The 25,928-nt window shown below is 44.8% G+C and overlaps 1 protein-coding gene across 1 annotated transcript in view; it reads left to right on the forward strand.

Moving 5' to 3' along the window:
* LOC122929469 (olfactory receptor 1496-like) overlaps positions 1 to 21,719 on the forward strand; it is a 40,114-nt gene extending 18,395 nt beyond the window's left edge. The window contains exons 3-6 of the mRNA XM_044283056.1: positions 17,287 to 17,346; positions 19,209 to 19,230; positions 21,318 to 21,491; positions 21,696 to 21,719. Of these exons, the coding sequence (XP_044138991.1) occupies positions 17,287 to 17,346; positions 19,209 to 19,230; positions 21,318 to 21,491; positions 21,696 to 21,719 (280 nt within the window). The remainder of the gene's footprint in view (positions 1 to 17,286; positions 17,347 to 19,208; positions 19,231 to 21,317; positions 21,492 to 21,695) is intronic.
* The last annotated feature ends 4,209 nt before the right edge of the window (positions 21,720 to 25,928 follow it).

Below are 25,928 nucleotides of genomic sequence, written 5' to 3' on the forward strand. Positions count from 1 at the left end.
GATTACATGAAAGGACGCACCAGAGTTGGTTGAGTGGCTCACTCAGCCTTCTTCTTCTGCACCCTTCTCATCCTCTGTATCTACACCCTCCTCACTCTCTGCCATGTGCACCCCCAAAAACACCACCACCACCATAGCCCCTCCACTCGTCAGAGGAATTATTTTCCCATTCATTCCCAGACCTTACCGTGTCGGTGGATGTCACGTGGGTGCCCACAAGAGAGGAAGAGGAGGGGAGTTTAGAGGGAGAGACAGATCAGCAGATTGGGGGTAGAAGGAGGGAAGGAGGAGAAAATCATACTGCAAATGTATCTGGAGCGAGCCATCCAACATGCACGGTCACATCTGGCGCTCCCAGGACGCCGGCACATGGCTTCATAGTGTGGGCATTTTTTAACGTGTCAGCTGTAGAGATGTCCCAAACTATTCGCTGGCAAACAGTTCCTGGTGAACATCGCTTGTTCGCCGCGGCGGGCGAACATATGCAAAGTTCGGTCTGCCCCCTATTTGTCATCATTGAGAAAACTTTGACCCAGTACCTCTCAGTCAGCAGACACATTCCAGCCAATCAGCAGCAGACCCTCCCTCCCAGACCCTCCCACCTCCAAGCAAAAAGCAAGGACAGCATCCATCTTAGATTCATTCGGAAGCTGCAGTGTTAGTGAGAGCAGGGACAGTGCAGCTGCTGCTGATTTGATAGGGAAATCGATAGCTAGGCCAGTGTATTCAGTGTCCACTCCAGCCTGAAAGACTCATCTGATCTGCTGTAAGGACAGCATCCTGACAGCACCCCAAAAAGCCCTTTTTAGGGCTAGTACATCAGTCTGCTTTTTTTTCACTGTAATCTAATTACAGTTGCCTGCCAGCGTGTGTGTCAGGCCCGCAGCGTATACTGTGCCCACTACCTGCCAGTTCCCAGTGCCACCACTCATATCTGGTGTCACAGTAGCTTGCATAAAAAAAAAAAAAAAAAACGTTTTCACTGTAATATAATTGCAGTTGCCTGCAAGCGCGTGTGTCAGGCCTACAGCGTGTACTGTGCCAACTACTGTCAGTGCCCAGTGCCACCAGTGCCACTCATATCTGGTGTCACAGAAGATTACATAAAAAAATAAAAATTAAAATTTTTCACTGTAATATTGCCTGCAAGCATGTGTGTCAGGCCTACAGCGTGTACTGTGCCCACTACTGCCAGTGCCCAGTGCCACCACTCATATCTGGTGTCACAGTAGCTTGCACGCATAGTACAACTAATCGGAAGAAATATGACAGGCAGAGGCAGGCCACCCTGCAGGGGCCGTCGTGGTCGTGGTGCTGTGATTTCCTTTAGCCCTAGAATAATTCCCAGTGTTCAGAGGCAACGTACCCTGAACTCGAAAAGTTCTGAGGACATAGTTGACTGGCTAACACAGGACACCCAATCTTCTACAGCTTCCGCTCGGAACGTTGACCCACCGTCCTCCTCCAGCTCAGCTTCGGGCACCTCTCAAGTTACCACTCGCCCACCTGCTGCCACCACCAACACTAGCACCACAGCTGCTTCACTTGATCTGTCAGAGGAGTTATTTACACATCAGTTGGAAGAAATGAGTGATGCACAACCATTATTGCCAGAGGATGTAGATAGCAGGGATATGTCTCAGTCAGGCAGCAATACACACATGGACGTACGGTGTGATGATGATGATTTTGTACCCGCTGCTGCTTCCTTTGCTGAGTTGTCAGATACAAGTGAAGCGGTTGATGATGACGATGTGTCCGTGGATGTCACGTGGGTGCCTGCTCGAAGAGAAGAAGTTCAGATGGGGAGAAAGAGAGGAGGAGGAGACGAGTTGGAAGCAGGGGGAGGTCGTTGCAAAGAGCTAGTGGCACAGTCAGACAGGTTGTATCGGCACCGGGGTCAGCCAGACATCACGCCAATCAACGCATGCTGTTGCCACCACCAGAATGCTGTCATTGCAAAGCTCAGCAGTGTGGCATTTTTTTTGTGTGTCTGCCTCTGATAACAGCGATGCCATTTGCAACCTGTGCCAAAAGAAACTAAGTCGTGGGAAGTCCAACACCCACCTAAGTACAACTGCTTTGCGAAGGCACATGATCTCACATCACAAACGCCTATGGGATCAACACATGATGATGAGTACAAGAAGCACACAAACTCAAAGCCACCATCCTCCTCCTGGTCCAGCATCTTCAGCCACGTCAACCACTGCTGTCCTCCTTGCCCCCTCTCAACCAACCGTCACTCCGCCTCTCACCTTAAGCAGTTCCTGCTCATCTGCCCACAGTCAGGTGTCTGTCAAGGAAATGTTTGAGCTTAAGAAGCCAATGTCACAGAGTTACCCCCTTGCCCGGCGTCTGACAGCTGGCTTGTCGGAACTCGCCAGATTTTACCATACAAGCTGAGGCCTTAAAAAAAAAAATTGCTATTGGGACACCGCAGTGGAAGGTAACCGGACAAAATTTATTTTCACAAAAGGCAATCCCCAACCTGTACTCTATTGTGGAAAAGGAAGTCATGGCATGTCTGGCACACAGTGTTGGGGCAAGGGTCCATCTGACCACTGATACCTGGTCTGCAAAGCACGGTCAGGGCAGGTATATCACGTACACTGCGCATTGGGTAAACCTGCTGACGGCTGCCAAGCATGGAATGCGTGGCTCTGCAGAGGAGTTGGTGACACCGCCACGACTTGCAGGCAGGCCTGCTGCCACCTCCTCTACTCCTCCTACTCCATCCTCTTCGCTAACCTCCTCGGCTGAGTCCTCTTCTGCTGCTGCGTCTTGCTCCACATCAACTGCACCCCCCAGCTCCCCAGGGGCTATTCCACATCCCGGATACGACAGTGTCACGCCGTCTTGGGGTTGACTTGCCTGAAAGCAGAGAGTCACACCGGACCAGCACTCCTGTCCGCCCTGAACGCACAGGTGGATCAGTGGCTGACTCCGCACCAACTGGAGATCGGCAAAGTGGTGTGTGACAACGGAAGCAATTTGTTGGCGGCATTGAATTTGGGCAAGTTGACACATGTGCCGTGCATGGCACATGTGTTGAATCTGATCGTACAACGCTTTGTGCATAAGTACCCAGGCTTACAGGACGTCCTCAAGCAGGCCAGGAAGGTGTGTGGCCATTTCAGGCGTTCCTACACGGCCATGGCGCACTTTTCAGATATTCAGCGGCGAAACAACATGCCAGTGAGGCGCTTGATTTGCGACAGCCCGACACGTTGGAATTCAACACTCCTAATGTTCGACCGCCTGCTCCAACAAGAAAAAGCCGTCAACGAGTATTTGTATGACCGGGGTGCTAGGACAGCCTCTGCAGAGCTGGGTATTTTTTTGCCACGTTACTGGACGCTCATGCGCAATGCCTGTAGGCTCATGCGTCCTTTTGAGGAGGTGACAAACCTAGTCAGTCGCACCGAAGGCACCATCAGCGACATCATCCCATTTGTTTTCTTCCTGGAGCGTGCCCTGCGAAGAGTGCTGGATCAGGCCGTAGATGAGCGTGAAGAGGAAGAGGAAGAGTTGTGGTCACCATCACCACCAGAAACAGCCTTATCAGCATCGCTTGCTGGACCTGCGGCAACGCTGGAAGAGGAGTCTGAGGAAGAGGAGTCAGAGGAGGAATGTGGCTTTGAGGAGGAGGAAGACCAACCACAGCAGGCATCCCAGGGTGCTCGTTGTCACCTATCTGGTACCCGTGGTGTTGTACGTGGCTGGGGGGAAGAACAGACCTTCAGTGAGATCAGTGAGGACGAGGAACGGGACATGAGTAGCTCGGCATCCAACCTTGTGCAAATGGGGTCTTTCATGCTGTCGTGCCTGTTGAGGGACCCTCGTATAAAAAGGCTGAAGGAGAACGACCTGTACTGGGTGGCCACGCTACTAGACCCCCGGTATAAGCAGAAAGTGGCTGAAATGTTACCGAATTACCGGAAGTCGGAAAGGATGCAGCAGTTCCAAAACAAGTTAAAAAGTATGCTTTACACAGCGTATAAGGGTGATGTCACAGCACAACGGGAATCTAACAGGGGAAGAGGTGAAAGTAATCCTCCTCCTACCACGACCACGCCGGCAAGGACAGGACGCTTTACAGACGTGTTGTTGATGGAGGACATGCAGAGCTTTTTAAGTCCTACGCATCGCCACAGCCCTTCGGGGTCCACCCTCAGAGAACGACTCGACCGACAGGTAGCAGACTACCTCGCCTTAACTGCAGATATCGACACTCTGAGGAGCGATGAACCCCTTGACTACTGGGTGTGCAGGCTTGACCTGTGGCCTGAGCTATCCCAATTTGCGATAGAACTTCTGGCCTGCCCCGCTTCAAGTGTCCTGTCAGAAAGGACCTTCAGTGCAGCAGGAGGTATTGTCACTGAGAAGAGAAGTCGCCTAGGTCAAAAAAGTCTAGATTACCTCACCTTTATTAAGATGAATGAGGCATGGATCCCGAAGGGACTGACAGTGGGCGATACATTTGACTAAAAAAGGCCTGATGAGATGAGCTGCCTTGGGCTAAAAATGGTCCACACGCTGCTGTATTTTTATCTCTGAATGCCGGATGACTTGCGTGACTTCTCCGCCACCAACTAGGGTTCAAGCTGTAATGTTTTAGTGCACTTTCTGCTACAGCAGCGGCTGCAACAATATCAACAATACCAAATTTTTTTAGACATTTGTACATGCCTAATTTTTCTGGCCTCTGGTGCTGCACTGGGGCTGCAGAAACAAAAAAAAAAAAAGGCACATACATGTGTAAATTCCCCTTCGTGATTGTTACCTTGTTGTGGTGAAGGGGCTTGCGTATCACAATGAAGCGACCACCTCTATGAGTGTGTTGGCAATGGCAATGTTGGCACACCCCAGATGATAAGGTCGTTGCTTCATTGTGAACAGACCAAAAGCGATCGGCTGGATAATTTTGCATAGAAAAAACATTAATTTTCTTTGTGATCATCTAAGGTGATCATTAAAGCCTACTAGGCCAACAATGGGCCCACACTGCAGAATCATTGTTTTCTGGGTCACTTAACTGTCACGGAACTTCCTCGGCACGACCAGAGGCTTTGAAAAACCGCCATCGCCTGCAATTTCCCAAACGTGCGCACGAGCACAGTCATCACTACACCAAGATTGACGCATAGAGGAATAAAATTTATGTCATGAGTGTGTCAACTATCGACAACTCTTTGCGGTTGTCTAAACTCTATTCCATACATGTCCCCGGATAGGGGAAGTAACAGGGATTAAACTGATAGGAATAGTACTACTTAACATACCACTCATATCTGGTAGCACAGTACATTGCATGGCTCACGCGCAGTGGCCCAAATTGGAAGAGGACCGACCAAGCATCTTTTTCCATCTGCCGGTTCCTAAAATCTATTCCATACACGTCCCCTGATAGGGGACGTAACAGGGATTAAACTGATAGGAATAGTACTACTTAACATACCACTCATATTGGGATTGCACAGTACATTGCACGGCGCACGCGCAGTGCCCCAAATTGAAAGTAAGAGGACCGACCAAGCATCTTTTTCCATCTAAAGGTGTTTTATAGGAAATAGCTACACCCACTTGCAGCCACTATGAGGTGCTCTAGTCTGTGAGTGACTCACCCTTCACAATAAAATGAATAAATATATAACTAAAAGACTGGCACTCTCAAACAAATGGGGTCACACGGTTCTCAAGCAGGTCACAATATTTATTAATAATAACACATAAAAGGTTAAAAACTAAAAATATATTAAGTTGAGTGTGGACCACCAATCTTAATAAAGTACCAAATGCATCGCAGTCATAAATTTCCTTAATTTCTATATGACATTAATTATATTCCTTCACAATTAACCACCTATAAAGAAAAAAATGGCAGAGGGGAATAATGAGGGTAAAGGATCCTTTTTCTTCTGTTTCTTGGTAAGAGGAAAAGTCCAATAAGAGTAGGTATTTCAATTATATTGGGCTTTCAATAGAGTCTTCCTTTTTATGTTCGGTATGAACTTTCACAGTTTGGCAGTTGAAATATGCAGAGTAATGACCCACTATGTGGCCTTACCTTTTCTTCGTATGTGCCGATCGGTTGTTTAAATATATCGGAGCTCCGCTGAGAGCCGGCGTCCCGGCTGTTGCTCTGTTCAGCGTTCCACGTGGGTTCAGAGACGCACTCGTCGCTCCGGAAATGACGTATCGGCACTGAAGGATTCAGTAGTCGTCTTTCTTCCGACTCAAGCTGTAATCGTAGCAGCCAGATGAATTTAAAGTGCACTTATTCTTCATATAATGTAAAGAGTCTTTTCTTAGTAGGTCATATTCAGATCTTTTAGTCAGATCACTGGACACCAAACGCGTTTCGGGGACGCTTCTCCCCTTCCTCAGTGGTAATGACTAGGGATGAGCGAACTCGAACTGTATAGTTCGGGTTCGTACCGAATTTTGGGGTGTCCGTGACACGGACCCGAACCCGGACATTTTCGTAAAAGTCCGGGTTCGGGTTCGGTGTTCGTCGCTTTCTTCGCGCTTTTGTGACGCTTTCTTGGCGCTTTTTGAAAGGCTGCAAAGCAGCCAATCAACAAGCGTCATACTACTTGCCCCAAGAGGCCATCACAGCCATGCCTACTATTGGCATGGCTGTGATTGGCCAGAGCACCATGTGACCCAGCCTCTATTTAAGCTGGAGTCACATAGCGCCGCCCGTCACTCTGCTCTGATTAGCGTAGGGAGAGGTTGCGGCTGCGACAGTAGGGCGAGATTAGGCAGATTAACTCCTCCAAAGGACTTGATTAACTGATCGATCTGCAGCTGTGGATCATTGAGCTGCTGATCCTCAATTGCTCACTGTTTTTAGGCTGCACAGACCGTTTGTCAGTCTCATTTTTCTGGGGTGATCGGCGGCCATTTTGTGTCTTGTGGTGCGCCAGCACAAGCTGCGACCAAGTGCATTTAACCCTCAATGGTGTGGTTGTTTTTTGGCTAAAGCCTACATCAGGGTGAAGCTGTCACACCAAGTGCATTTAACCAGCAATAGTCTGTTCATTTTTTGGCCATATACAAAATCAGGGGCAAGCTGCGCCTGTCACCAAGTGCATTTAACCCTCAATGGTGTGGTTGTTTTTTGGCTAAAGCCTACATCAGGGTGAAGCTGTCACACCAAGTGCATTTAACCAGCAATAGTCTGTTCATTTTTTGGCCATATACAAAATCAGGGGCAAGCTGCGCCTGTCACCAAGTGCATTTAACCCTCAATGGTGTGGTTGTTTTTTGGCTAAAGCCTACATCAGGGTGAAGCTGTCACACCAAGTGCATTTAACCAGCAATAGTCTGTTCATTTTTTGGCCATATACAAAATCAGGGGCAAGCTGCGCCTGTCACCAAGTGCATTTAACCCTCAATGGTGTGGTTGTTTTTTGGCTAAAGCCTACATCAGGGTGAAGCTGTCACACCAAGTGCATTTAACCAGCAATAGTCTGTTCATTTTTTGGCCATATCCCAGTCTAATTCTGTCACTAAATCCATACCGGTCACCCAGCGCCTAAATACTAGGCCTCAAATTTATATCCAGCTAAATCTGTCCCTAGTGCTGTAGCTGGGCGAGTTATTTAGTGTCCGTTCAAGCACATTTCTTGTTCTGGGTTGAAATACAATTCCCAATTTAGCAATTTCATAATTTAGTGGTTCCTGCTATATCAGAGCTATTTGAAATCTATCCCAAAAAGGGTATATAATATTGAAGGTGCACATTGGGTCATTCAGAATAACTTCACACACACCCGCTACTGTGTATTTCCAAGTCTAATTCTGTCACTAAACCCATACCTGTCACCCAGCGCCTAAATACTAGGCCTCAAATTTAAATCCCTCTAAATCTCTCGTTACCCACCGCTGTACTGTTGTTGCTGGGCAAGATATTTAGTGTCCGTCAAAGCACATTTTTTGTTCTGGGTTGAAGTACAATTCCCAATTTAGCAATTTCATAATTTAGTGGTTTCTGCTATATCAGAGCTATTTGAAATCTATCCCTAAAAGGGTATATAATATTGAAGGTGCACATAGGGTCATTCAGAATAACTTCACACACACGCTTCTGTGCATTTCCAAGTCTAATTCTGTCACTAAATCCATACCGGTGACCCAGCGCCTAAATACTAGGCCTCAAATTTAAATCCCTCTAAATCTCTCGTTACCCACCACTGTACTGTTGTTGCTGGGCAAGATATTTAGTGTCCGTCAAAGCACATTTTTTGTTCTGGGTTGAAGTACAATTCCCAATTTAGCAATTTCATAATTTAGTGGTTTCTGCTATATCAGAGCTATTTGAAATCTATCCCTAAAAGGGTATATAATATTGAAGGTGCACATAGGGTCATTCAGAATAACTTCACACACACGCTTCTGTGCATTTCCAAGTCTAATTCTGTCACTAAATCCATACCGGTGACCCAGCGCCTAAATACTAGGCCTCAAATTTAAATCCCTCTAAATCTCTCGTTACCCACCGCTGTACTGTTGTTGCTGGGCAAGATATTTAGTGTCCGTCAAAGCACATTTTTTGTTCTGGGTTGAAGTACAATTCCCAATTTAGCAATTTCATAATTTAGTGGTTTCTGCTATATCAGAGCTATTTGAAATCTATCCCTAAAAGGGTATATAATATTGAAGGTGCACATAGGGTCATTCAGAATAACTTCACACACACGCTTCTGTGCATTTCCAAGTCTAATTCTGTCACTAAATCCATACCGGTGACCCAGCGCCTAAATACTAGGCCTCAAATTTAAATCCCTCTAAATCTCTCGTTACCCACCGCTGTACTGTTGTTGCTGGGCAAGATATTTAGTGTCCGTCAAAGCACATTTTTTGTTCTGGGTTGAAGTACAATTCCCAATTTAGCAATTTCATAATTTAGTGGTTCCTGCTATATCAGAGCTATTTGAAATCTATCCCAAAAAGGGTATATAATATTGAAGGTGCACATTGGGTCATTCAGAATAACTTCACACACACCCGCTACTGTGTATTTCCAAGTCTAATTCTGTCACTAAACCCATACCTGTCACCCAGCGCCTAAATACTAGGCCTCAAATTTAAATCCCTCTAAATCTCTCGTTACCGCTGTACTGTTGTAGCTGGGAAAGTTATTTAGTGCCCGTCAAAGCACATTTTTTGTTCTGGGTTGAAGTACAATTCCCAATTTAGCAATTTCATAATTTAGTGGTTCCTGCTATATCAGAGCTATTTGAAATCTATCCCAAAAAGGGTATATAATATTCAAGGTGCACATTGGGTCATTCAGAATAACTTCACACACACGCTTCTGTGCATTTCCAAGTCTAATTCTGTCACTAAATCCATACCGGTCACCCAGCGCCTAAATACTAGGCCTCAAATTTATATCCCGCTGAATTTGAATACAATACATTGGGCCAAATAATATATTTGTTGTTGTGGTGAACCATAACAATGAGAAAAACATCTAGTAAGGGACGCGGACGTGGACATGGTCGTGGTGGTGTTAGTGGACCCTCTGGTGCTGGGAGAGGACGTGGCCGTTCTGCCACATCCACACGTCCTAGTGTACCAACTACCTCAGGTCCCAGTAGCCGCCAGAATTTACAGCGATATATGGTGGGGCCCAATGCCGTTCTAAGGATGGTAAGGCCTGAGCAGGTACAGGCATTAGTCAATTGGGTGGCCGACAGTGGATCCAGCACGTTCACATTATCTCCCACCCAGTCTTCTGCAGAAAGCGCACAGATGGCGCCTGAAAACCAACCCCATCAGTCTGTCACATCACCCCCATGCATACCAGGGAAACTGTCTCAGCCTCAAGTTATGCAGCAGTCTCTTATGCTGTTTGAAGACTCCGCTGGCAGGGTTTCCCAAGGGCATCCACCTAGCCCTTCCCCAGCGGTGAAAGACATAGAATGCACTGACGCACAACCACTTATGTTTCCTGATGATGAGGACATGGGAATACCACCTCAGCATGTCTCTGATGATGACGAAACACAGGTGCCAACTGCTGCGTCTTTCTGCAGTGTGCAGACTGAACAGGAGGTCAGGGATCAAGACTGGGTGGAAGACGATGCAGGGGACGATGAGGTCCTAGACCCCACATGGAATGAAGGTCGTGCCACTGACTTTCACAGTTCGGAGGAAGAGGCAGTGGTGAGACCGAGCCAACAGCGTAGCAAAAGAGGGAGCAGTGGGCAAAAGCAGAACACCCGCCGCCAAGAGACTCCGCCTGCTACTGACCGCCGCCATCTGGGACCGAGCACCCCAAAGGCAGCTTCAAGGAGTTCCCTGGCATGGCACTTCTTCAAACAATGTGCTGACGACAAGACCCGAGTGGTTTGCACGCTGTGCCATCAGAGCCTGAAGCGAGGCATTAACGTTCTGAACCTGAGCACAACCTGCATGACCAGGCACCTGCATGCAAAGCATGAACTGCAGTGGAGTAAACACCTTAAAACCAAGGAAGTCACTCAGGCTCCCCCTGCTACCTCTTCTGCTGCTGCCGCCTCGGCCTATTCTGCTGCTGCCGCCTCGGCCTCTTCCTCCGCCTCTGGAGGAACGTTGGCACCTGCCGCCCAGCAAACAGGGGATGTACCACCAACACCACCACCACCACCTCCGTCACCAAGCGTCTCAACCATGTCACACGCCAGCGTTCAGCTCTCCATCTCACAAACATTTGATAGAAAGCGTAAATTCCCACCTAGCCACCCTCGATCCCTGGCCCTGAATGCCAGCATTTCTAAACTACTGGCCTATGAAATGCTGTCATTTAGGCTGGTGGACACAGACAGCTTCAAACAGCTCATGTCGCTTGCTGTCCCACAGTATGTTGTTCCCAGCCGGCACTACTTCTCCAAGAGAGCCGTGCCTTCCCTGCACAACCAAGTATCCGATAAAATCAAGTGTGCACTGCGCAACGCCATCTGTAGCAAGGTCCACCTAACCACAGATACGTGGACCAGTAAGCACGGCCAGGGACGCTATATCTCCCTAACTGCACACTGGGTAAATGTAGTGGCAGCTGGGCCCCAGGCGGAGAGCTGTTTGGCGCACGTCCTGCCGCCGCCAAGGATCGCAGGGCAACATTCTTTGCCTCCTGTTGCCACCTCCTCCTTCTCGGCTTCCTCCTCCTCTTCTTCCACCTGCTCATCCAGTCAGCCACACACCTTCACCACCAACTTCAGCACAGCCCGGGGTAAACGTCAGCAGGCCATTCTGAAACTCATATGTTTGGGGGACAGGCCCCACACCGCACAGGAGTTGTGGCGGGGTATTGAACAACAGACCGACGAGTGGTTGCTGCCGGTGAGCCTCAAGCCCGGCCTGGTGGTGTGTGATAATGGGCGAAATCTCGTTGCAGCTCTGGGACTAGCCAATTTGACGCACATCCCTTGCTTGGCGCATGTGCTGAATTTGGTGGTGCAGAAGTTCATTCACAACTACCCCGACATGTCAGAGCTGCTGCATAAAGTGCGGGCCGTCTGTTCGCGCTTCCGGCGTTCACATCCTGCCGCTGCTCGCCTGTCTGCGCTACAGCGTAACTTCGGCCTTCCCGCTCACCGCCTCATATGCGACGTGCCCACCAGGTGGAACTCCACCTTGCACATGCTGGACAGACTGTGCGAGCAGCAGCAGGCCATAGTGGAGTTTCAGCTGCAGCACGCACGGGTCAGTCGCACTACAGAACAGCACCACTTCACCACCAATGACTGGGCCTCCATGCGAGACCTGTGTGCCCTGTTGCGCTGTTTCGAGTACTCCACCAACATGGCCAGTGGCGATGACACCGTTATCAGCGTTACAATACCACTTCTATGTCTCCTTGAGAAAACACTTAGGGCGATGATGGAACAGGAGGTGGCCCAGGAGGAGGAGGAGGAGGATGAGGAAGAGGGGTCATTTTTAGCACTTTCAGGCCAGTCTCTTCGAAGTGACTCAGAGGGAGGTTTTTTGCAACAGCAGAGGCCAGGTACAAATGTGGCCAGCCAGGGCCCACTACTGGAGGACGAGGAGGACGAGGATGAGGAGGAGGTGGAGGAGGATGAGGATGAAGCATGGTCACAGCGGGGTGGCACCCAACGCAGCTCGGGTCCATCACTGGTGCGTGGCTGGGGGGAAAGGCAGGACGATGACGATACGCCTCCCACAGAGGACAGCTTGTCCTTACCCCTGGGCAGCCTGGCACACATGAGCGACTACATGCTGCAGTGCCTGCGCAACGACAGCAGAGTTGCCCACATTTTAACCTGTGCGGACTACTGGGTTGCCACCCTGCTGGATCCACGCTACAAAGACAATGTGCCCACCTTACTTCCTGCACTGGAGCGTGATAGGAAGATGCGCGAGTACAAGCGCACGTTGGTAGACGCGCTACTGAGAGCATTCCCAAATGTCACAGGGGAACAAGTGGAAGCCCAAGGCCAAGGCAGAGGAGGAGCAAGAGGTCGCCAAGGCAGCTGTGTCACGGCCAGCTCCTCTGAGGGCAGGGTTAGCATGGCAGAGATGTGGAAAACTTTTGTCAACACGCCACAGCTAACTGCACCACCACCTGATACGCAACGTGTTAGCAGGAGGCAACATTTCACTAACATGGTGGAACAGTACGTGTGCACACCCCTCCACGTACTGACTGATGGTTCGGCCCCATTCAACTTCTGGGTCTCTAAATTGTCCACGTGGCCAGAGCTAGCCTTTTATGCCTTGGAGGTGCTGGCCTGCCCGGCAGCCAGCGTTTTGTCTGAACGTGTATTCAGCACGGCAGGGGGCGTCATTACAGACAAACGCAGCCGCCTGTCTACAGCCAATGTGGACAAGCTGACGTTCATAAAAATGAACCAGGCATGGATCCCACAGGACCTGTCCGTCCCTTGTCCAGATTAGACATTAACTACCTCCCCATAACCATATATTATTGGACTCCAGGGCACTTCCTCATTCAATCCTATTTTTATTTTCATTTTACCATTATATTGCGAGGCTACCCAAAGTTGAATGAACCTCTCCTCTGCCTGTGTGCTAGGCCTAAATATATGCCAATGGACTGTTGCAGTGGTGGCTGACATGAAGCCTGATTCTCTGCTATGACATGCAGACTAATTCTCTGCTGACATGAAGCCAGATTGTCTGTTACGGGACCTCTCTCCTCTGCCTGGGTGCTGGGCCTAAATTTATGACAATGGACTGTTGCAGTGGTGGCTGACGTGAAGCCTGATTCTCTGCTATGACATGCAGACTGATTCTCTGCTGACATGAAGCCAGATCGTCTGTTACGGGACCTCTCTGCTCTGCCTGTGTGCTAGGCCTAAATATATGCCAATGGACTGTTGCAGTGGTGGGTGACGTGAAGCCTCATTCTCTGCTATGACATGCAGACTGATTCTCTGCTGACATGAAGCCAGATTGTCTGTTACGGGACCTCTCTGCTCTGCCTGTGTGCTAGGCCTAAATATATGCCAATGGACTGTTGCAGTGGTGGGTGACGTGAAGCCTCATTCTCTGCTATGACATGCAGACTGATTCTCTGCTGTCATGAAGCCAGATTGTCTGTTACGGGACCTCTCTGCTCTGCCTGTGTGCTAGGCCTAAATATATGCCAATGGACTGTTGCAGTGGTGGGTGACGTGAAGCCTCATTCTCTGCTATGACATGCAGACTGATTCTCTGCTGACATGAAGCCAGATTGTCTGTTACGGGACCTCTCTGCTCTGCCTGTGTGCTAGGCCTAAATATATGCCAATGGACTGTTGCAGTGGTGGGTGACGTGAAGCCTCATTCTCTGCTATGACATGCAGACTGATTCTCTGCTGTCATGAAGCCAGATTGTCTGTTACGGGACCTCTCTGCTCTGCCTGTGTGCTAGGCCTAAATATATGCCAATGGACTGTTGCAGTGGTGGGTGACGTGAAGCCTCATTCTCTGCTATGACATGCAGACTGATTCTCTGCTGACATGAAGCCAGATTGTCTGTTACGGGACCTCTCTGCTCTGCCTGTGTGCTAGGCCTAAATATATGCCAATGGACTGTTGCAGTGGTGGGTGACGTGAAGCCTCATTCTCTGCTATGACATGCAGACTGATTCTCTGCTGTCATGAAGCCAGATTGTCTGTTACGGGACCTCTCTGCTCTGCCTGTGTGCTAGGCCTAAATATATGCCAATGGACTGTTGCAGTGGTGGGTGACGTGAAGCCTCATTCTCTGCTATGACATGCAGACTAATTCTCTGCTGACATGAAGACAGATTCTCTGTTACGGGACCTCTCTCCTCTGCCTGTGTGTGTGCTGGGCCTAAATATATGCCAATGGACTGTTGCAGTGGTGGCTGACGTGAAGCCTCATTCTCTGCTATGACATGCAGACTGATTCTCTGCTGACATGAAGCCAGATTCTCTGTTACGGGACCTCTCTCCTCTGCCTGTGTGTGTGCTGGGCCTAAATATATGCCAATGGACTGTTGCAGTGGTGGCTGACGTGAAGCCTCATTCTCTGCTATGACATGCAGACTGATTCTCTGCTGACATGAAGCCAGATTCTCTGTTACGGGACCTCTCTCCTCTGCCTGTGTGTGTGCTGGGCCTAAATATATGCCAATGGACTGTTGCAGTGGTGGCTGACGTGAAGCCTCATTCTCTGCTATGACATGCAGACTGATTCTCTGCTGACATGAAGCCAGATTCTCTGTTACGGGACCTCTCTCCTCTGCCTGTGTGTGCTGGGCCTAAATATATGCCAATGGACTGTTGCAGTGGTGGCTGACGTGAAGCCTCATTCTCTGCTATGACATGCAGACTAATTCTCTGCTGACATGAAGACAGATTCTCTGTTACGGGACCTCCCTCCTCTGCCTGGGTGCTGGGCCTAAATATATGCCAATGGACTGTTGCAGTGGTGGCTGACGTGAAGCCTCATTCTCTGCTATGACATGCAGACTGATTCTCTGCTGACATGAAGACAGATTCTCTGTTACGGGACCTCTCTCCTCTGCCTGTGTGCTAGGCCTAAATATATGCCAATGGACTGTTGCAGTGGTGGGTGACGTGAAGCCTCATTCTCTGCTATGACATGCAGACTGATTCTCTGCTGTCATGAAGCCAGATTGTCTGTTACGGGACCTCTCTGCTCTGCCTGTGTGCTAGGCCTAAATATATGACAATGGACTGTTGCAGTGGTGGGTGACGTGAAGCCTCATTCTCTGCTATGACATGCAGACTAATTCTCTGCTGACATGAAGACAGATTCTCTGTTACGGGACCTCTCTCCTCTGCCTGTGTGTGTGCTGGGCCTAAATATATGCCAATGGACTGTTGCAGTGGTGGCTGACGTGAAGCCTCATTCTCTGCTATGACATGCAGACTGATTCTCTGCTGACATGAAGCCAGATTCTCTGTTACGGGACCTCTCTCCTCTGCCTGTGTGCTAGGCCTAAATATATGCCAATGGACTGTTGCAGTGGTGGCTGACGTGAAGCCTCATTCTCTGCTATGACATGCAGACTAATTCTCTGCTGACATGAAGACAGATTCTCTGTTACGGGACCTCTCTCCTCTGCCTGGGTGCCGGGGCCTAAATATCTGAGAATGGACTGTTCCAGTGGTGGGTGACGGGAAGCCAGATTCTCTGCTATGGAACCTCTCTCCAATTGATTTTGGTTAATTTTTATTTATTTAATTTTTATTTTAATTAATTTCCCTATCCACATTTGTTTGCAGGGGATTTACCTACATGTTGCTGCCTTTTGCAGCCCTCTAGCCCTTTCCTGGGCTGTTTTACAGCCGTTTTAGTGCCGAAAAGTTCGGGTCCCCATTGACTTCAATGGGGTTCGGGTTCGGGACGAAGTTCGGATCGGGTTCGGATCCCGAACCCGAACATTTCCGGGATGTTCGGCCGAACTTCTCGAACCCGAACATCCAGGTGTTCGCTCAACTCTAGTAATGACCCTACTTCACTTTTAGTCGGTTTTTATACTCTCATTTGGAAAATTCAAAGATCAGACATGGAGTACATGCCAGTATAGTTCTTTCACTTTATATCATTTGTTTTTGTTTTCTTTATGTCAGGAAAGTGTCTTTTATATTTATTTTTATCAGACATTCCATATCTTTAAATATTTCTAAATTTTTTGTTATTTTTTCACTTGCGTTTTTATTGCGTTTTAGATGCGTTTTTTATTTGGCATATATGCGTTTTTTTGTCAGAAGGCTGTAGTTTTCTTCAAATAATAAAATTCATAAAGGATTTTGTTGCATCGGCTTTAAATAAACTTTTGTAGTCTTTTTATGACATAAATTTCAAATCTGTTTGTTTACTGTCTAATTAGATTGTTTGTCATCATATTATGATAGTTAACATTCCTATCATTATATAAATCAATTATACATTTAAAATAATAAAAAAATCATATATTTTTTTTAAAAAACATTATAATTTTCTTTAAAAGGGCAATGTGTAAAAACGTGAACTGCATGTATATTGCGTTTTCATGTTTGTTTTATTCCCTGAATGTTGGGGAATATCTATATATATATCCCTCAACATAGTATCTTGTTCGGACAATTCAGAGTGCATAGGTTCCCGGGGATATTAGATAAATCGAACAAAGAAAATGGTCGATTTTATTTCTCATATTTATAGTGATGTGGCTCTTGAGATTTTGTATCTTTTCCCAAGATGTGTGCTTGTCTCCAAGGGAGAATCGCAGTACTGGTAAACAGTTAAACATGTGATTCCCCATCAAAGAAAAGCAAATGTCCCAGCATCCTAAAGAAAGCCAAAAATCTCCAAATCCGCATTTAGTCCTCTCGGTATGAGGCTTCCAAAATCATAAATCCGCTTTGATTCTGCTCTTGACATTTTTTCGATGTGGTTGCCTCCTCTCCAGTCGTGATCTATCCTCTCCAGCGCTGAAAAGGACAAGCTTCCGCCCTCCTTGTTGTGAATCTCCTTAAAGTGTCTGGATAGTGCATTATTTTCACAACCTTTAGCTATATTGTTAAGGTGTTCAGCAATGCGTACCTTAAGTTGTCGCTTAGTTCTTCCAATATATTGTTTATTACATGAGCACTGGATAAGATAGATCACGCTGGAGGAATTGCATGTTAAAAAACCCTTAATGGTCATCGAAAATGCATTCTGAGTGGAAGAGATTTTTTCGGTTTTTTTAGGGAACCTAGTTTTTTTACAGCCTATACAGGATCCACATCTAAAGAAACCATCTGGTTTTAACCAGTTTTGGTTTGTTTTTTTCTGTTTTCTTTTGACAGTTGGTGCTACCTGAATGCCCAGATTGGGCGCTTTGGTATAAGTGATGAGGGGATTTGCTGGTAAGAGTGGGCCAATAGTTTTATCATGGAGAAAATGATGCCAATGACGTTTTATTATTCCAGTTATCTGTTTAGAACGAACATTATATGGTAGGATCATCCTAAATTCCGAATTTTGGTTTGGTTTATATGTTTTAGTATCATCAAAAAAGGTTTTTCTATCTAGTCTTCTCACTTTGTCTAATGCCTCCCCCAGTAATTTTTCTGGGTAAAGTTTTTCCTGAAATTGTGTTTTCATTATAGAGGCTTCCTCCTCGAATTGGCTATCTTCCGTGCAGTTTCTTCGAATACGTCGAAACTGTCCGAAAGGGATGTTCATAAGCCAATTCGGCAGGTGACAACTTGAGAAAAGAATGAAACCATTCTTAGCTGTAGGTTTGCGGTATGTATTGCAAACATATTTATTTCCTTTTTTGGTAATCTGAATATCCAGGAAGTCTACCTTTTCTGTATTCATCCCAGCTGTAAAGCATAAGTTATATTTATTATTGTTCAAATCTTCCAAAAATTTTAATAAACTGGTTTCATCTTTACGCCAGATAAAAATAATGTCGTCTATATAGCGCCGCCATAGGACCAGGTCCCCCCCCCAGCCTGGGATTGATGGTTTCCTGTTCCCATTGAGCCAAAAATAAATTGGCATAGCTGGGGGCGAACCTGGTTCCCATGGCGGTGCCCCTTAACTGTAAATAAAAGTCTTCCTCAAACATGAAATAATTATGGCGTAAAATATGGCCCACTCCTTCCACAACGAAGTCTATTTGTTCTGATTGTAAGGTATTGTCCCCATTTAGTTGTTTCTTAAGGGCTTCAGTTCCCTGTTCGTGATCGATCACAGTATATAGGGATTGGACGTCTAGTGTGTTAATGATCCACTCTGATTGGACGTCCAAGCTTTCTAATTCCCTAATTATTTGTGTGGTATCTTTAATGTGAGACAAGGTTTTTTTAACAAAGGGTTGAAGTAAGGTATCCAAATACTGCGACAGATTGGAAGTCAGGGAACCTATTGCTGATATAATAGGGCGGCCGGGGGGATTTATTGGATTTTTATGCACCTTCGGCAGACAGTAAAATATTGGCAGTCTTCCCGGCGTGCCCATAATAAATTTATGTTCGTGATCTTGAAGAATTCCCTGCATTAACCCTCTGTCGCAGTATTCTGATAAGGAAGCCCTAAATGTTATAAGGGGATCCCCTTTGATCAGTTTGTATGTCGATTGATCTGCAAGTTGTTTTATGCATTCATTGTGATATTCTTCTTGACCCCAAATAACTATAGCGCTACCCTTATCCGCAGGGCGGATTATTATATTATTTTCTTCTTGGAGTTCCTGTAGGGCTTTAATTTCTCCCCTAGATAGATTGTTTCTACTATAGTTCCTTTCTTTCAATCGTTCCAGATCTGTTTCCACATTTTTCTGAAAGGCCATCATTTCACGACTTATTTCTGCTCTAGGAAATTTTTTAGATTTACACTTTAATTGAGTGTGTGAAAATGAATCATTTCGTTCATTGTTGACAATTACCGGATTTTTAAAAAAATATTTTTTTAAGCATAATTTTCTAATAAATTTTTGTATCCCGATATAAACATCAAACTTGTTTAATTTAGTGGTAGGGGCAAACTTAAGTCCTTTGTTTAACAACGTGATTTGTTGTGAACTAAGATTAACAGTGCTAAGATTGATTATATTATTTGAATCCATATCTAATAGTGTCTTCTGTGCTCTAACTTTCCTTTTTCCTCTTCGTGTCTTTTTGATCTTTGAGGATATTGTCTGTGGTGTTGTTGTTGGTTGTCTTGTGCATATTTGTTCTGTGTATGGTGTTCGTGTTTCCGTAAATGTGCTTTCGCATAGGTGGGCTTCTTCTGTTCCTGAGGTGAGATTCTGTGTCTCAAATTGTAAGGAGGTCTGTATGGGGTTTGTGTTGTTATGTTCCGTTCCGGTGAACGTGATTCTCTTCGTCGGATTCTTGGTGGATGGTGGGGGGGAGTCTGATCTAAAAAAGAATGCTGTGTCAGGGTTTCATAACGATTTTGAGTGGGTATATTATATCTATTGTGTTCAGGAGTTGCCTCCCGTACACAATCTTGTATATCTCTTGTTGATTCCACTCTATTTGTCTGATTTTCTTTATAATGGGGTTTGGATATATTTTTGTGTTTTTTGGCTTTCTTTAGTATAATTTCTTGTTCCATTTTGTCTAGACTTTTACAAAGTCTTTCCTGCCACATATTGTATATCTCATTTTTTGGTAATTTTTCTATTATAATTTTTAATTCGGAGATTTTTTGGGATAGATTAGCCAAAATCTCAGACCTCCTTTTTATAATTAATTCTATGAGTTCTCTTGACTGTTTCATAAGGAGTTCTCGCCATTCTTTATCAAATTCATCTCCCAATAGGTCCTGTGCAGGGACTTTTGTTAATTGTAACCCTTTTGGGATTTTATCATGAGTTAAATATTGATTTAATGATCGTATCTCCCAAATCTGTCTAAGTTGTTTTTGCATCACCCATTCAAGCTCTCTGAATGTGTCCGAAACAGATATCTCTCCAATTTCACAATGGGAAGTTTCTTCTGTTCCAACAAACATGTAGGTCTCTGCTTTTTGTTTTTTGATTTCCATATGACTCCATATGTCCATGGCTGCAATATGGGGAGCTAAATTTCCTAACTGGGTGAAAAATAAGGTTCAGAAAAAGGTGTTTTATAGGAAATAGCTACACCCACTTGCAGCCACTATGAGGTGCTCTAGTCTGTGAGTGACTCACCCTTCACAATAAAATGAATAAATATATAACTAAAAGACTGGCACTCTCAAACAAATGGGGTCACACGGTTCTCAAGCAGGTCACAATATTTATTAATAATAACACATAAAAGGTTAAAAACTAAAAATATATTAAGTTGAGTGTGGACCACCAATCTTAATAAAGTACCAAATGCATCGCAGTCATAAATTTCCTTAATTTCTATATGACATTAATTATATTCCTTCACAATTAACCACCTATAAAGAAAAAAATGGCAGAGGGGAATAATGAGGGTAAAGGATCCTTTTTCTTCTCATAAAACACATCTTGGGAAAAGATACAAAATCTCAAGAGCCACATCACTATAAATATGAGAAATAAAATCGACCATTTTCTTTGTTCGATTTATCTAATATCCCCGGGAACCTATGCACTCTGAATTGTCCGAACAAGATACTATGTTGAGGGATATATATAGATATTCCCCAACATTCAGGGAATAAAACAAACATGAAAACGCAATATACATGCAGTTCACGTTTTTACACATTGCCCTTTTAAAGAAAATTATAATGTTTTTTAAAAAAAATATATGATTTTTTTATTATTTTAAATGTATAATTGATTTATATAATGATAGGAATGTTAACTATCATAATATGATGACAAACAATCTAATTAGACAGTAAACAAACAGATTTGAAATTTATGTCATAAAAAGACTACAAAAGTTTATTTAAAGCCGATGCAACAAAATCCTTCATGAATTTTATTATTTGAAGAAAACTACAGCCTTCTGACAAAAAAACGCATATGCCAAATAAAAAACGCATCTAAAACGCAATAAAAACGCAAGTGAAAAAATAACAAAAAATTGAGAAATATTTAAAGATATGGAATGTCTGATAAAAATAAATATAAAAGACACTTTCCTGACATAAAGAAAACAAAAACAAATGATATAAAGTGAAAGAACTATACTGGCATGTACTCCATGTCTGATCTTTGAATTTTCCAAATGAGAGTATAAAAACCGACTAAAAGTGAAGTAGGGTCATTACCACTGAGGAAGGGGAGAAGCGTCCCCGAAACGCGTTTGGTGTCCAGTGATCTGACTAAAAGATCTGAATATGACCTACTAAGAAAAGACTCTTTACATTATATGAAGAATAAGTGCACTTTAAATTCATCTGGCTGCTACGATTACAGCTTGAGTCGGAAGAAAGACGACTACTGAATCCTTCAGTGCCGATACGTCATTTCCGGAGCGACGAGTGCGTCTCTGAACCCACGTGGAACGCTGAACAGAGCAACAGCCGGGACGCCGGCTCTCAGCGGAGCTCCGATATATTTAAACAACCGATCGGCACATACGAAGAAAAGGTAAGCCCACATAGTGGGTCATTACTCGGCATATTTCAACTGCCAAACTGTGAAAGTTCATACCGAACATAAAAAGGAAGACTCTATTGAAAGCCCAATATAATTGAAATACCTACTCTTATTGGACTTTTCCTCTTACCAAGAAACAGAAGAAAAAGGATCCTTTACCCTCATTATTCCCCTCTGCCATTTTTTTCTTTATAGGTGGTTAATTGTGAAGGAATATAATTAATGTCATATAGAAATTAAGGAAATTTATGACTGCGATGCATTTGGTACTTTATTAAGATTGGTGGTCCACACTCAACTTAATATATTTTTAGTTTTTAACCTTTTATGTGTTATTATTAATAAATATTGTGACCTGCTTGAGAACCGTGTGACCCCATTTGTTTGAGAGTGCCAGTCTTTTAGTTATATATCTTTTTCCATCTCCCGGTTCCTAACATCTATTCCATACACCGGCCCCTGACAATGGACAAAACAAAGATTAAACTGGTAAGAACTGGCCGCGTTACTTAATGCTCATGCACAATGGCTGCAGGCTCATGGGTCCTTTCAAGGCAACATCATCGACCTCATCCCATATGCGTTTTTTCTGGAGCGTGCCCTGCGAAGAGTGCTGGATCAGGCCGTAGATGAGCATGAAGAGGAAGAGTTGTGGTCACCATCACTACCAGAAGCAGCCTAGCCGTTGTCGATTGCTGGACCTGCAGCAACGCAGAGAGAGGAGTCTGAAGAAGGGGAGTCAAAGGAGGAAGGTGGCTTTGAGGAGGTGGAAGACCAACCACAGCAGGCGTCCCAGGGGGCTTGTTGTCACCTTTCGGGGACCCTTGATGTTGTACGTGGCTGGGTGGATGAAGAGACCTTCAATGACATCAGTGAGGACAAGGAACGGTACATGGCTAGCTTGGTATCCAACCTTGTGCAAATGGGGAGTTTGCGGTTGTGCAAATGGACTGCTTGCAGTTGTTTGCGGTGCGTTAAACGGGGAGTTTGGTCTGTCATAGTTTGGTCTGTCATTGTGAAGCGGGCGTAACCCTTACACTACCTGATCAATACAACATCATACCTGATGTTTTAAAGCACGCTTTTCCAAACAATTTAGGAATGTTAGGTTATTTATGCCCTTTATGGATTAAAACCCGACTCTGCGTCAACTACGTAATTTTCCATGGGAGTTTTGCCATGGATCCCCCTCTGGCATGCCACAGTCCAGGTGTTAGTCCCCTTGAAACAACTTTTCATTCACTATTGTGGCCAGAAAGAGTCCATATGGGTTTTAAAATTCGCCTGCCTATTGAAGTCTATGGCGGTTCGCCCGATTCGCCCATTCGTGAACATTTGCGGAAATTCACGTTCGCCGTTCGAGAAGGGAAAATTTTATGTTCGCGACATCTCTAGTCAGCTGCTGACAATAGTGTTGCCATCTGCAGCCTGTGCTGTCAATGCATAAGTGCGGTAAGCCCAACACTCACCTAGGGACGACAGCCTTAAGAAGTCACCTGGCCTGCCATCACCGAGCCCAGTGGGAGCAACACCGTCAGAACTAGTGTTGAGCGTGAATATTCGAATTGCTAATTTTTTTCTCGAATATCGCGATTTAGAGATTTCGCGAATATTTAGAATATAGTGCTATATATTCGCGAAATCGAATATATTTTTTTTTTTTTATGCTCTAGTCAGTTCCCGTTGCCGCTTCTGCCGACTTCCGTGCTCATGGAGCGTCCCCATCACCATGGGAACGTCTCCATATACTAGAATGTACTGTCGGATTTGAGAATTACGTTGAAATCGCAATTCGATTAATTCAAGTTATAATAATCGAATTGCGATTTCAACTTAAGCACTGCTATATTTCATATTCGTTAATTCTAGCCTAATATGGAATATAGCAGTGCTAAGTTGAAATCGCAATTTGATTAATTCAAGGTATAATAATCGAATTGCGATTTAAACTTGGACCTGGTTTACTATGGTTGGCTTCAATGGCTTGGTAGAATTAGCGAATATGACGAATGTATTCGTCATATTCCACAAAACGAAGATAACGAATGTATTCGTCTATTCCACAAAACAAAGATATTCTCCATCTTCGTTTTAGCTGCCTATTCATCAACTTCGCGAATTCTAGCAATCATATAGGAAAGTTGACTATAGAGACAGCTAAGTTTAATTCGCTATGCGATTATATTACTTAGCTTTTTTTTAAAATAAATAGAATAATTAAAATACCTGATAATTATTATAATTATTCTATTTATAAAAAAAAAGCTAAGTAATATAATCGCATAGCGAATTAAACTTAGCTGTCTCTATAGTCAACTTTCCTATATGATTGCTAGAATTCGCGAAGTTGATGAATAGGCAGCTAAAACGAAGATGGAGAATATCTTCATTTTGTGGAATAGACGAATGCATTCATTATCTTCGTCATATTCGCTAATTCTACCAAGATATTGAAGCCAACCATAGTAAACCAGGTCCAAGTTGAAATCGCAATTCGATTATTATAACTTGAATTAATCGAATTGGGATTTCAACTTGGACCTGGTTTAGTTGAGACCCAGCAGCAGCATCAAGTTGAAATCGCAATGCAATTAATATAACTCGAAGTAATCGCATGGCGATTTCAACTTAGTACTGCTATATTCCATATTCGTTAATTCTAGCCTAATATGGAATATAGCAGTGCTAAGTTGAAATCGCAATTCGATTATTATAATTTTCTACGTATATTCTTAATATTGTTCTAACTTCGTCTTTTAGAATATTCGTAATATTCGTAATATTCTAAAAGACGAAGTTATAGCAATATAACGAATATTCTAAAAGACGAAGTTATAGCAATATAACGAATATTCTAAAAGACGAAGTTAGAGCAATATAACGAATATTCTAAAAGACGAAGTTAGAGCAATATTACGAAATTTCGTAAAATACACATAGACTGAAATTTAGCTAATATACTGCTATAGTAATTTTTTTAATACTGTACATATTTAACCAAACTTAAGTTCAGAAGAGGCAAAAAAAATTGAGAAAAAAAAAAAGATTATAACACTATATTAGCTAAATTACAATCTATATGTGTATTTTACGAAATTTTGTAATATTGCTCTAACTTCATCTTTTAGAATATTCGTAATATTCTAAAAGACGAAGTTAGAGCAATATTATGAAATTTTGTAAAATACACATATTAGCCTAGCCATAGTCAATTAGTCATAAGGACGTTGCCTTATACTATTAAAAGAAAAATCGCAATACGCGATTAATTAAATCGCATATTATTCGCGATAATTGGAAATAATTATGAATATTCGATGAATATAACATGAATATGCAATCGAATATTCGCGAAATATCGCAAAATCGAATATGGCACCTCCCGCTCATCACTAGTCAGAACCCACAAAGACACTTTCCCTGCGCTCCACGTCCTGCCTCTTCTCCTTCTCCTCTCTCCTCCCATTTGTCCTCCACTCCACCTTCCACCGTGCCGTTGTGGCGTTCATCTGGGAAAAGGCAGGCTTCCGTGGCCTAAATGTTCAAATGCAAAAAAATAATGACGCTGGATAACCCTCTTTCTCAACGGCTGACCACTGGCTTGTCGGAACTGCTAGCCTGCCAACTACTGCCATATAAACTGGTGGACTCAGAGGCCTTTAGAAAATGTGTGGCCATTGGCACACCACAATGGGAGGTCCCCAGTGTCGTTCCCAAGATACATCTGACCACAGACACGTGGTCTAGCAAACACGAGCAGGGAAGGTACATAACTTTCACTGCCCACTGGGTGAACCTTCTGACGGCCGTCAAGCATGCAACCCATGGCACCCGTGTGGATTTGGTGTTACCGCCACGGATTGCATGCTGGCCTGCCTCTTCTTCTCCTCCTCTTACTCCATCCTCCGTCTTCTCCTCGGCTACCACCTCTTCCGCTGCACCCCCCCAGCTACCAAAAACCTATTCGACGTGCCAGGTGAGACAATGCCATGCTGTGCTGCGGATTTTGTGCCTGGAAGCCACACTGGTCCTGCACTCCTTTCAGCTCTGTGGTCACAGACCGATCAGTGGCTGACCCTGCTCAATTTGACAGTTGGTGTGTGACAACAGTGCCAATATGCTCAGCGCGCTGAAACAGGGTAAAATGACATACGTGCATGGCACACGTCCTGAACTTAGTCGTGCAGCGATTCGTTGCCAAATACCCGGGGTCCAGGACGTCTTGCGGCAGGCCAGGAAAATCTATGCCCATTTTAGAAGATCTTTCACCGCCATGGCTCGCCTTGCTGACGTTCAGCGGCGTCACCACTTGCCCGTCAGACGTCTGATTTGTGACAGCCCGACAAGCTGGAACTCCACCGTTTATATGCTTGATAGGCTGTGCAATGCTGAATAAATTCCCATTCTGTAGATGGGGGGAGGAGACCG

Source organism: Bufo gargarizans, chromosome 2 (assembly GCF_014858855.1).
Source record: "Bufo gargarizans isolate SCDJY-AF-19 chromosome 2, ASM1485885v1, whole genome shotgun sequence".
NCBI lineage: Eukaryota > Metazoa > Chordata > Amphibia > Anura > Bufonidae > Bufo > Bufo gargarizans.